At 36.0% G+C, this 13,199-nt stretch overlaps 1 protein-coding gene across 3 annotated transcripts in view; it reads right to left on the bottom strand.

Moving 5' to 3' along the window:
* PTN (pleiotrophin) overlaps window positions 1-13,199 on the bottom strand; it is a 108,929-nt gene that overhangs the window by 22,214 nt on the left and 73,516 nt on the right. For 2 of the 3 annotated variants that reach the window (XM_011995485.1, XM_011995487.1), the window contains exons 2-4: window positions 4,775-4,890; window positions 3,376-3,549; window positions 1,089-1,250 (exon numbers count right to left, since the gene is read on the bottom strand). In XM_011995485.1, the coding sequence (XP_011850875.1) occupies window positions 1,089-1,250; window positions 3,376-3,549; window positions 4,775-4,889 (451 nt within the window). In that variant the 5' untranslated portion in view covers window position 4,890. The remainder of the gene's footprint in view (window positions 1-1,088; window positions 1,251-3,375; window positions 3,550-4,774; window positions 4,891-13,199) is intronic. The other variant, XM_011995486.1, reaches the window with a different exon arrangement.

The raw sequence follows: 13,199 nt of genomic DNA, 5'->3' as shown, positions 1-13,199 counted from the left end.
AAGGCCAAGAAGGTATTTGAATTGAGTTCATTGAGGCCCATTTTGTTAGTTGGCTATAGCTGCCATAACAAAGTACCACGGAGTTGGTGGCTTAAAAAACAGAAATTTATTTATTTATTGTCTTGCAGTTCTGGAAGCTACAAGCCTAATGCATCTGTAGGGCTGATTTCTTCTGAAGGTTCTCCCTGTGGCTTGTAGATGGCATTCTTCTCCCTCTGTCTTCACACAGTCTTCCCTCTACGTATTTCTGTGTCCTAATCTCCCTTCTTATAAAGACACCAGCCACACTGGATTAAGGCCTGCCCTTGTGACTGCATTTTATCTCAATTACCTCTTTAAAGACCCTGTCTCCAACACAGTGGCATTGTGAGGTACTGGGGGTTAAAACTTCAGCATATGAATTTGGGGAAACACAATTCAGACCATAACATCCATGATAAAAGAGTTTATTTCCCTCAGCTGGGATCCTTGTATGTATGAATTCATGGCCATAATGATTGGTTTTACCTTCTCCAGCAAGTGAGCAGAGCCTGACTTTCTGGGAGATACAGATCCCTGTCATTAAAAAATTCTGTGATGAATGTAGCTGGTAATCAAATTGAACTCAAAAAAATATAAAGGCTCTGAAAAGAAGTGCAGAACCCATTAAGTTATGCAGTGAATAAAGGGAAAATGTAAAATAATTTTCCTGATTTTGTGAAAACTATATTTCAGACAATCTGGGAGAAGTTTGAGTTAAAATTGTCCCCTTTATAAACATTCTGAGTTTGTTTTTCTTGTCAGGATACAGTTCCAATTAAGAGTTTGGAATATATGGTCATCATACAACTGTCTTAGCTGGCTTCTTTTGCTATGTTATTTATTTGGGTTAGGAGACTGTACCAATCCCCTCATTTATGCAGAGGACTTCAATTTGCACTCACAGACTGCCTGCTTAAAAGTCTTTTTGTGGTTCTCAGTGTAGGGGACTTTTTCAGTCACTTTCTTCAGTAATTCACCTAATAGTTCCTTCTGGAAAATGTGGGTTTTCCAGATCTTGCCTGAGTCCATCAATCCATTAAAATTGTGGTATAATGGCAAGGACTTACCTTGAGGTTTGGGCTTGGTCAGTTTGCCACAGGGCTTGGAGATGGTGACAGTCTTCTGGCATTCGGCATTGTGCAGGGCTCGCTTCAGACTTCCAGTTCTGGTCTTCAGGGCCGTGTTCAGGTCACATTCTCCCCAGGCCTGGAACTGGTATTTGCACTCCGCTAAAGACAGGGTAGAACCAAACAGAAATCCTTGAAAGATCCTATTGTACTTCCAGGATAATAAAGGCACTCTTTTGTTTGTAACTTTTTTTATTGAAATAATTATAGATCCATGTGCAGCTATAAGAAATAATACAGAATGTATGCGTGTGTATTGAGTTCTGTTCAATTCTGTCACATGTGTACATGCATGCAATCACCATCAATATACACCATTAATATACATTAATATACACCACTAATATACAGCCCCAACACAACACTGGGTCATTCTTTATAGTCATGGCCTGGCCACCTTCCTCCTTCCCCACCTCCTTAATCCCTGGCAACTCCTAATCTGTTCTCTAGCTCTATCATTTTTCTAACTGAAAAATGTTGCATAAATGGAATTCTACACTATGTAAACTTCTGAGATTAGTTTTCTTTTTTACTTAGCATAATTACCTGAAGATCCACCCAAGTCGGGTGCATCAATAGTCTGTTTCTTCCTATTGCTGAGTAGTACTCTACAGTGCCAATGTACCCTGGTTTAACCATTTATCAGTTGAAGGACATCTGAGTTGTTTCCAGCTTTGGGTTATTACAAATAAAACTCCTGCATAAATTCATGTATAGGTTTTTGTGGAAACATAAGTTTTCATTTCTCTGGGATAAATGACCAAGAAACTGCTCTGTTACACGGTAAATGCATGCTTCATTTTGTAAAAAACTGCAATACTCTTTTTCCACTGCGGCTGTACCACGTTACAATTTCCACTGGCAACATATGAGGGATCTGGTTTCCCTGCACCCTCACTAGCATTTCGTCTTGTCACTATTTTTTATTCTAGCCACTTTGATAGATGTAGAGTGATCTCTCATTATGGTTTCAATTTCTAGTTCCCTAATAAGGAAAAGATGTTGAATACATTTTCAGGAGTTCATTTGTTGCCTATATATCCTCTTTGGTAAAAGGTCTGTTAATGTTTTTCCCCCACTTTCTTATTGAACTGTTAAGTTTTGTTTGTTTTGTTTTGTTGTTTTGTTATTGTTGCTGTGGCTTTGTTGTTTACTGTTGAATTTGAGAGTTATTTAATATTTTCAATATAAGTCTTTAAGATAGACCTTTTAAACTTTTTGAAAATGGGTTTTTGAGGTTCCCAGATACAATTTAAGACCAAATGTACCTGTTCTCCATCACACTTTTATAGAACTTATCTATCTCCATTCAAATAGAAAATACTCCAAAGATTACAGAGGGAGAAAAAGATGTACGTGTATACATCCATTGTCCTTCCTCACTTGTCTATGGGCCACAGTGCATTTCCACAGAACACAGGTAGGACATTTCAGGAATCATGTCCTCCCATGGTTAAGAAAGACAAAAAGTCTGGATCGTGGAAGAAAGAGGTTATTTGAGGGTTCAATATTGGATATAAAGTTGAAAGTGTTGACAGATCCTGTCTCAGATAGATAGATCAGGCCAGCATAAGACTGACTCTAGTCAGTGGGAGAAAGATCTATGAAAAGTGGCTGTGAGCAGCCCTGCTGGACTCAATAAGTGAATCTGTGAACCTGTGTGGAGGGTGGGGAGGGATCAAATGAGAGAGAAGGCCTGAAAGTGACAGGGAGGGACATGGAGAAGAAGGAGAATAAACAAGAAAAGGGGAAAGGAAAAATCAAAGGAACTTAGAAATAGAAAAAAGGAGAGAGAAGATAGATCAATGAACATTATTAGGAGGAATCAAGGATATATTTTATGTCCCTTTGGAAAGGCAGTGGTTCCCAACCAGGGATGATTTTGATCACAAGGAGACATTTGGCCATAGATATTTGGAGACATTTTTAGTTTTCACATCTGGAGTGGGTGAGGAATCCTACTGGAAACTAGTGAGTAGAAGCCGGGGACGCTGCTAAATACCCTAAAATGCACAAGACAACCTCCACAACAAAGAATTGCCTGGCCTGAAATGTGACCAGTGTCAAAGTTGAGAAACACTGGGGTTGGGAAAGATATCTGGTCACTTTGTGTCTGATAAGATAAAGTTATTTAAAATAAAAAGTACTCATCCTTAAAAAGACATTTGGTGGAAAAATTTGAGAATTATCTTAGGGTAGGAGATTAACTCAGTAGTATGAAGCTTACCTCCAAATTGCTTCTTCCAGTTGCAGGGGATCTTACATCTCTGGGTCTTCATGGTTTGCTTGCACTCGGCTCCAGTCCGAGTGCCTTCCCGCGTGCCCAGTCCACAGTCTCCACTGGTGGGCACACACACACTCCACTGCCATTCTCCACAGTCAGACTTTTTCACTTTTTTTTCTGAATGAAAGGAAGCAAACCTAATCAACATACAGAAAACTCCTTAACTTCCAGATATAACCAAGTTCATTCCTGAGAACCTTAATTGTAGGATCTGTGTGGTTTTTTTTTTAATCTCTATCCTTATTTTCCAGTGAATAATAGAAATATGACGAATATTAACCAAAGTATTGAACCAAAGAATGATCAAGAGAAGAGAGAAAGAAAACTGAGAAAAGAGCTAAAACTAGTATTAATTTAACTCCCTCTTACTATGTGCCAGAGACTTTGCTAAGTGATTTAGTGGCATCTCCTTTTAGAAGCAAATATTTCTATAAACGAAGAGATGATCAAAAATAGTTAAGCCTAAAAATCGAGAAAATATTCCATCAGAAATGACAGTTGTCAGCCGGGCCCAGTGGCTCATGCCTGTAATCCCAGCACTTTGGGAGGTTGAGGCAGGCAGATCACAAGGTCAAGAGATCGAGACCATCCTGGCTAACATAGTGAAACCCCAACTCTACTAAAAATACAAAAATAAGCTGGGCGTGGTGGTGCATGCCTGTAGCCCCAGCTACTTTGGAAGCTGAGGCAAGAGAATTGCGGGAGATGGAGGATACAGTGAGTTGAGATTGCACCACTGCACTCCAGCCTGGTGACAGAGCAAGACTCCATCTCAAAAAAAAAGAAAGAAAGAAAGAAAGAAATAACAGTTGTCAAATGAGCCATTTCAGTGCAAGTTATTGTTCCTTTCTCTGTCTTGTAGAAGGAATGACATCATACATATATGGTGGATCACAGATTTAAACAGACTGTCAGTTCCACAGCCTACTTATGACTTTGTGAGTGGCGTAGAGAAGGTGTTTTAGCTTCTCTGTGCCTCAGTTTCCTCCTCTGTAAATCTGAAATTAAGGAGAAAAACAAGTTGCAGTGCATTTTTTTTTTTGAGGTAGAGAGGTAATATTATAATAAAGCACCTGATTGCTGGTCAATGTTCTATACATAGTAGCTGCTAATTTGATCATTATATTAATGATCATCATCGTCATGCAATCCAGGACTTGCAATGGCAGACAGGATATTTCCTAGGTTCCTCTAAATAATTATTTTTAAAAAGGGAAGATTGAAGGAATAGAGGAATAGGAAGGGAGAGAGGCAGAGTAGAGGACATGAAGGAAAAGCAGGTAATTAGGCTAGATGGACATTAATCAATGAAGCATCTTGCCTTCAGAACCCTACTGCTTACCTGGTTTCTCTTTCTTCCCTGCTTCAGCAGTATCCACAGCTGCCAGTATGAAAATGAATGCCAAGAAGGCAGCTGCAAATTTTCGACGCTGCTGCTGGTACTGTTGAGCCTGCATTCTAGGAATAAACAGAGAAAGAGAAGAAGGTGGCATTAACCTAAGTCAGAGAGGAAGACTCATTGAACCCCTTGATGAAAGGCTCCACTTTCCATTTCTGGAATGTTAGATTTCAGGAAGATTCATATCAATTATCTTGGGTAGAATTTCATCTATTCTCACCAACAGCCATTGAAATAAGTGCTCTTCTGCAATCAATCACGTATTCACTGACAAAATGCAACAGTTCTTCACATAAGACTTCACAACCATTTGCTAAGTATGACTCAGAAATTATGGAAGCAAAAGAACTTTGAAGGCATGCATTTGAACACAGTTCTATAGCCTTGCTGATAGCATCACTTGGTAATATCGACAACTATAGCCATCTTCAAAATTTCTGACAATCTTAGAAACAACCACAGCAATGGCATCACAGTACACAAGACCAATCTGAGTAGATATGATGAATGAATTACCTATGCAAGTATATGTTTACTGATTCTATTTAGATGCATACAAAACAACCAATATCTCTGACCTTTTAAAAATCATTGTCATAATCATCACTATCATTTTATCACTATTCCATTACTTATTGATCTACCAAAGAGTGAATCCCAGAAGTAGAGCTAGCACACCTGTGACACATATCAAACACACTTATAAACTCACACGTGCTGAAAATCCTCAAATGTTAGGATATGGTAAAGTCTTCACACTCACTCATAATAGGAAATGCTCACATTTGATATGAATCAAAAATCCCAAGATATCATTAGAAAGACTCTCCTAGAACTTGAAGCCACCTGTGACAGCCTAGTGTCAATATGGTTACTTGGCCAAAACACCCTTGAGAAGGTCTAGTCCAACCTCCAGGACAACCCACTTCCCAATGGCTATACCAAACCATGGCTGCAGCAACTTGCCTGGCAGTTATTGAGCTCCATCTGCTGTGTTAGTGGTGTTTTACACTTTATGTAAAAATGGTAGTAATGACCTATGGTCACAGGCTGATAAATTTTTTTCCAGAAGTAGTAATAGATTAGTTTACGTGTTTTAACATTCTCTTTAGTGTGAACAATAAAACATTTCATGTATATAAGGGATTGAGGTTATTCTGTTCTCTAATTTATTTTTCTCATTCAAAAATATCTATGAGATGATATCCTTGCCAGTGAATTTTCCTACTTTTCTGGGGCATTGGATATGCTATCTCTTATTAGTGTTATTTTTATTTATTTATTTATTTATAATTTTACTTTAAGTTCTGGGATACATGTGCAGAACATGCAGGTTTGTTACATAGGTATACATGTGCCATGGTGGTTGGCTGCACCTACTGACCAGTCTTCTAAGTTCCCTCCCCTCACCCCCCACCCCTAAACAGGTCCTGGAATGTGTTGTTCCCCTCCCTGTGTCCATGTCTTCTCAATATTCAACTCCCAGTTATGAGTGAGAACATGCGGTGTTTGGTTTCCTGTTCCTGTATTAGTTTGCTGTGGACGATGGCTTCCAGCTTCACCCATGTCTCTGGAAAGGACATGATCTCATTCCTTGTTATCGTTGCCTAGTATTCCATGGTACATATGTACCAAATTTTCTTTATCCAATCTATCATTGATGGGCATTTAGGTTGGTTCAATGACTTTGCTATTGTAAATAGTGCTGCAATAAACATACGTGTGCATGTGTCTTTATAGTAAAATAATTTATATTCCTTTGGGTATATACTCAGTAATGGGATGGCTGGATCAAATGGTATTTCTGGTTCTAGATCCTTGAGGAATCACCATACTGTCTTCCACAATGGTTGAACTTAAATTCTGTAATTTCTAGAATTTACAAGGAACTTAAACAAATTTATTTTTAAAAAACATCAAAAAGTGGGCAACGGATATGAACAGATACTTGTCAAAAGAAGAAATTTATGCAGCCAACAAGCATGAAAAAGAGCTCAACATCACTGATCATTAGAGAAATGCAAATCAAAACCACAATGAGATTCCATCTCATGCCAATCAGAATGGCAATTATTAAAAAGTCAAGAAATAATAGATGCTGGCAAGACTGTGGAGAAATAAGAGCACTTTTACACTGTTGGTGGGAATGTAAATTAGTGTTGTTTTTTAAAACTGATGACTTTGAATTCCAGCGTATGGATGAAGCATACTTCACTTATCAATTAAAATTAATATTTTGAACCTTTAGTTTTTTTCCCTGAATCACAAGCCTAGATTAGCTACTCACCATCTCCAGCACTTTCTACAATATAAGATAAGGTGCTTTGGTCTTCCTCCTGAGGCTAAATTCTTATTATATTAGATTGGTGCAAAAGTAATCATGGTTTTCACCCTTAAAGCAATGGTAAAAACCACAGTTACTTTTGCACCAACCTAATTCCTCATGAATGGTCATGCAGAAAATTTCTACTGATTCTGAGGCTTTTCCTCTGCTTTTAATTGGGTGTGAATGATAAAAGAAGCCAATCTAGACTCACCAGTTTGCAAGTCTTTTCAGAGTTCTTTGAGTTGGGCACTGGCACATCAGTACAGCTATATCTTTTCATAATGTATTCAAATGTATTTAAAATTATTAGGTGTAAAGTAAACCAAAATGGAAGTCTTTGAGCTTTCCCCAGAGGCTGCCTGAGAGCCTACTTTCTGCCACTTTGGCAGAAACTTTTCATTTCAATTTTTTAAAAGACCAAATCAACTTTTTGGTTCAGAACTTTTGAATTACAATATATTTCTTTCCAAGTTAAAATTTACCTGCATTTTCAACAATTACTTACAAATATCAGATGTATTTAGGTTGTTATGAATTAGACTACTGTGAGAATTTGGAAATTCCCACGGAGCATGCAGAACTCTTGGGAGAACTGGCTGCCCGAGCCATGGGATGCTCCTCCATAGTCCTATGATACCTACAAGCAGGAAGAGCGGCCAGAAGCACCTCAGAGTCCACTGGAGAAATATGATAACTTGGCAGAAATACAAAGACTCTACCTTCCATAAATAATACAATAACACACATATACACACACATGCACACACAGAGTTATTCATGGCAAGGTGCTATCACTGACAAGTTTTAACCTCAGCATTTCTAGTTTTATATTGTTAAACTCTTGTTTTCATCATTATTTTCAAAAAGATTTCTCTTAATCCAGTTCTATTCACTGATTTCAAGGGAAAAAAACACACAGGTCAGAATTTCCAAATCAAATAAATTTTTTAGTATAGAATAGTCTACTAAACAAGTCATTATAACTGAAATATGAGCTGACTGGAAAGAAGGAAAGATAAGTACTGGATGGGAGTTGGAGAGATGGTAGAACGGAAATACACTCTATCTGCCTCTGATGTTAATTTAGAATAATTAAGAATATTAAGAATTGAGTAAATGGTAGATTTCAGCACTTAAATCTATGGAAAAAATGCACACAAGTCCCTGTGTACAGTGGGTCACATGCGTACAATACGTGTTCACCAACAGCTTTGAATTGGAGAACATTGTTCTTAACCTCTTCTCCCCTTCCTTCTATTTTGCCCATCATTCTACTTAAGCCTATATTTTGAGAGCTCAGATTTTTCTGGGTAGAGAAATCAATAAAGGTTATTTAAAAAAGAAGAGAGTAAGGAGGTTTAAAAATGCAATGATTAAATTTATCCAAAAATTCAAGTATGCCCAAAACAATACCCAACTAGCCTGCTGGTACCTTGCTGTTGTAGTAAATACTTGAGTAATTAGTATATGGGTAGATAACAGTTCCCTTTGCTTGTGATATTTGCACAGTTGATTATTTATTTGTCCTTAGCACCAAATGAGGGCAAAAGCGCTTCCAGTATGAAGTTTAACCCTACCTGTTCTCCAACAGACTGAGTGCCAAATGAGAGCAGAGGCAAAAACATTGATTCTAAGGAAGTGATCAGGATCGTGTCATATTTTTTTAATCTGGGGAAAATAAAATAGTGCAAGAATAAAGCCTTAGTAAATTGACTCCATTCTTTTGAAAAATTTACTTATTTCTCACCCCCTTTTTTCTATTGCCATCATTCTTGTACTTGCCCTAATAGACTTAATTGCATATTAACAATTAAGTTGAAGACTACCATATTTGGGTGCTGGTGCCTGGAAATTATTGTTAAGCTATCTCAATGAAATCTGAAACTCAATGATTAAAGGACATTAAAGAAACCAACTTTAAGGGAATGTGTTTATCTATTAAATCTCAATCTCTTTTCTGGATAAATAGCTGATTAGGAAAAGAGAGCTCCCCTTTTCCTTAGTATTTTAATGAGATCTAGAATTTTCAAATGGTAATATCTAAAGTAAATACAGGGAAATGATGCTGGAAACTGTACTTTAGCAATCTATTTGGGGGATTAATACAGGATCTGGAGGGAAAAGTTTTGGCCCAAACTTCAGCTATACCACATACTTTTTGAGAGTGTCCGTGAACAAATTATCAAATCACAATGGATTGAACTGTTTTGACATTTGCAAAATGGGGGTGGTTGTAACAATTACTTGAGAGACTTGTCGTGAAGATTATAAGATATAGACATAGGGATAACCAGAATATTAACAAATATAGTATTAGTTGCTGAATAAAATTAGTGTACCCCTTTACTCTTATTACTTACTACAAAGAAATGCTTTTTTATTTAAAAAAAAAATAAGCATTACACTTTGTTTTATCTAGTACTATCCAAAAGCAAAACAAAACAAACAAAAAGGGACAGAGAGAGACATTATTTAATTGAGACCAACTAAAGTTGTGTTCAGCCTTATCGGGGCACAAATTAAATCTGCCTTTGCTACTTGGAAGCTTAATAAGAACTCAAGGACCTTCATCCCCAGTATTCCTTTTGCATTTGCTGAAGTCAAGAGGTCCAATGTTGCAATGTTGATAATTAGGAAATATGTAAATGCAACTTAACTTATATGAAATGAGAAAAAGCATCTCACTTTGCAACTACATATTATACCCTTCATGTGATAAAACTATTACACCTCCCACTTTTTATTTAAAGTACATAAGATTTTAAAATAGCTACTACTCATTATACTTTTTGCTAGTGAAAAAATATCACCAAAACATGGCATTAAACAGAGGAATGAATAGCCATAATAAAAGATTGTCTCTATCCTTTGTCAATACCTGGGGATATGTAATTTACCAAAGTGCTGGAAACAATCAGTTTTGAGACAGTAAATGACAGTAAATGATTTATGACAGTAAATGATTTATGATGCTTCTGCATTATTTGTTTTGCATTGCTAGATCATTCTAGATATTGTGTGATTCAGTTGTGTAAACTCTCATGAAATAGTAATTTTCTGACCTCTTTATTGTAAAACAAAACACAAGTTATAGAAAAACTACATAAACCCACTAAAGAGCTTAGCAAATTATTATAAGATTTTTCCAGTCATGTGAGAAGGCTTTACATGTTCCCCATCCCAATGACAGTCCTATTCCTCCAAAAGTAACTCATATAGTAATTATTTGTTTGTATTATTTGAAGGTTTTATTCAAGGGTGCTTCCCTAGATTTGTCTAATTTTATTTTATTTTTAAACTAATACATCTTTCAATTTGATTTTACTATACAGGATTATCCTCCATCACTTTCTTTTTCTTGCTTTTTACTTTTACAAAACCCAGGCCATTTAATCATTAGTATCCCATAGTCAAGATTTTGATGATTGCAAATTCATGGTGCAATTCAATATTCCTCTGTTCAGCTGCAAATTGGCAGCTGGAGGCAGAGGTTTAATCAGACTCAGGTGCTATCCCTTTGGTAAGAATGTAAATAATATTGCGTTCTTTCCCCATGAGCTACAAAATATTTGGGTTTTGCTCTTTTGTGATGTTAACAGCCATTGGTACTTAGTGAGTATGGATGGGGGTTGTAAAATGGTGGTATTTCTCATTCTAGTCTTTCATTTTCATATAATACTTGACATAATTCCGTAATGTTTTCCTTCGTCTAATATTTTGTTAAGCTGTTTAAAGTTCATAAAGATATATAGGATAAATGCTTGATTCTTTCCTTTTATTTATCTAGTTTTCAAGATTATGAATTTGCTCTCTACTATTATTAAAATATGGCCAATCACTTTTTCTTTTTTAATGTTATTATAAATTCATGCATTTATTCATATTTGATAGGTTTTAAGCCATCACATTCTTTTTATCTTTATTGAAGCTCTAATTGTCCCATCTTTGGCCTGTGTAAGCTTCACTAAATTAAGTTGTCTTGTGAATTATTTTAACACTAGCCTTATAATCTTTTATAAGTTCCATGCTTTCTGGTATATCAAGATTTTCCAGGTTTATCCTTCAAGAATCTTTGTTCATTTTGATTATAATAAATGATATTTTAAGACCAAAATCTGGGCACTAGGGATGCTCAGCTTTGATGAGTTCATCTTTATTTCCAGGCCATTTTCTGTGAGCAGAGTGAGAAAAGGACAAAGGAAATGATAGAACTAAACATAAAATTAATCATTTATCTTACATTACATAAACATTAGTGTTATGATAATATCAATACTGAACCTACCAATTATGAATTTTAAAAGCAGTTAAAATGATTTTACATAGGTGATCTCCTTTTGGCTCTCGTTTTTATGGTTGCTTGACATCTATGTAATCAGACATTTTAGTCATTACATACTTACAGGGGCCAAGGGAAAATTTCCCCTTTGCCTTGCAAAAGTTACCTAAAAATCACTGAGAAAAGGTAAATAAATAGGAGAAATGGTGTATCAATTTACTTGATCATATTTTTATGTGACATGGGAGCATTCAGAACAAAGACCGAAAGATTCAGGAGAAAAACTATCTATTTTTATGCCTAGGTTCAACAAAATATGGACAGCTTTGTAGAAGTATGATTAGGCAAAAGGTGTAATCTAGCACTAACAACAGGCTGAATGAGGAAACCCAGCAAGGACTCCCTGTTTAGAGTCTTCTTGTTCTCTCTCTGTGTACCTTTGCTTTCTCTGCATGTCGGGCAGGGCCCTCTCTGGAATGGAGATCTTATGATTTATACTCAAACAAAGTAGGTCAGATAATTTATTTATGGCGAGTTTTTACACAGAAAGGTGTAGGGAAGTTAGAGTAATATCTTTAGGTTCCATGGCTGGTTTTGGGGAAAAAGAGTTCTAGCTTCTATGACATGCCTCGTGGAAGAGTTTCCATGACTATTCAGAATCTATTTTACTTTCCCTTATAAATATAGTATTATTTTAGCTGAGATGCCCAAAGGATTTTTTTCTTTCAAGTACAAAAATTTTCCTGAAAAATAACTAGGTGTTTTTCATTTTGGTTAAATATTTTCAGACAGTGATGGAATCTTTGCTTTGCCTATTTTCAATATTTGTCATTTTATCTCAAATCCTTTTTTTTTTAATTTAAAAGCAATTGCTTTTTTACCTTCAATTTATCTTAAGGTATTACTTCTGTGTATTCAATATTGTGTTCCTTCTAGTTTAGTCTTCATTTCTAAAATAGATTTCTTATAATTCTTATTCTTTCCTAGTTTTGTCACCTCATTGCTGAGTTTTTCTAATTATGATTTGTGATGCTCTTTTACATTTTATATCGTTTACTTAGTGTTTTCTATCTCATTTTGAAACAGTAGGTTACAAAGAATTTTGTTGTTCTGTTTCTTGAGCATATTCAGAAATTTTTGGATTGCCCATATAAATAATGGTCTTCCCCTTTTTCTGTTCATTCTCTCCTTTTAAGTTACTTTATGTGAGATTTGACCTCAATACATTTCTCTTGTTCATATTTATGTTTACATAGCTTTTCTAATTTCACTAAATCTGTTCTTCTGTTCTTTCATATAATGGTGAAAATATGGTATCTATCTTTCTGAGATTTTCAGGTTCTGTTCTCTTCTTGCTTTTATCATCTTTCTCTTTCTCTTTTGTTTCTGTTGTTGCTCTCTTGATCAATTTTGATTTTGTTCACAGCAGTTTATCCTTACAGTGGGTTCCTGTCCCAGAAGGGAGTCCTTGTGGGTCAGCTTTTATTCTCACATTGGCTCACCATGATCTGCAGTGCACTTGTGTGGGCTGTTTTGGGTTCTCCCCCTGTCAGATCTGTCTGATGTTTTGTTGTTTCTCCCTGTCTTGTTTTGTTCAAACACCAAATAGCATGCAAGTCTTGTGGTTACCAGTGGTGTGCTCCTATCCACTTTTGTTTTCATGTTTGTCAGAGAAAAATTATACTCATTTTTGCTTTAAATCTTGACCATGGGTTTTGATCTTGCTATTTGTCAAGCTGCTACATCTTTTTTTTTTTTTTTTT

Source organism: Mandrillus leucophaeus, unplaced genomic scaffold (genome assembly GCF_000951045.1).
Source record: "Mandrillus leucophaeus isolate KB7577 unplaced genomic scaffold, Mleu.le_1.0 Scaffold49, whole genome shotgun sequence".
Taxonomy (NCBI): domain Eukaryota; kingdom Metazoa; phylum Chordata; class Mammalia; order Primates; family Cercopithecidae; genus Mandrillus; species Mandrillus leucophaeus.
This window is presented reverse-complemented; position numbering and strand designations above follow the sequence as displayed.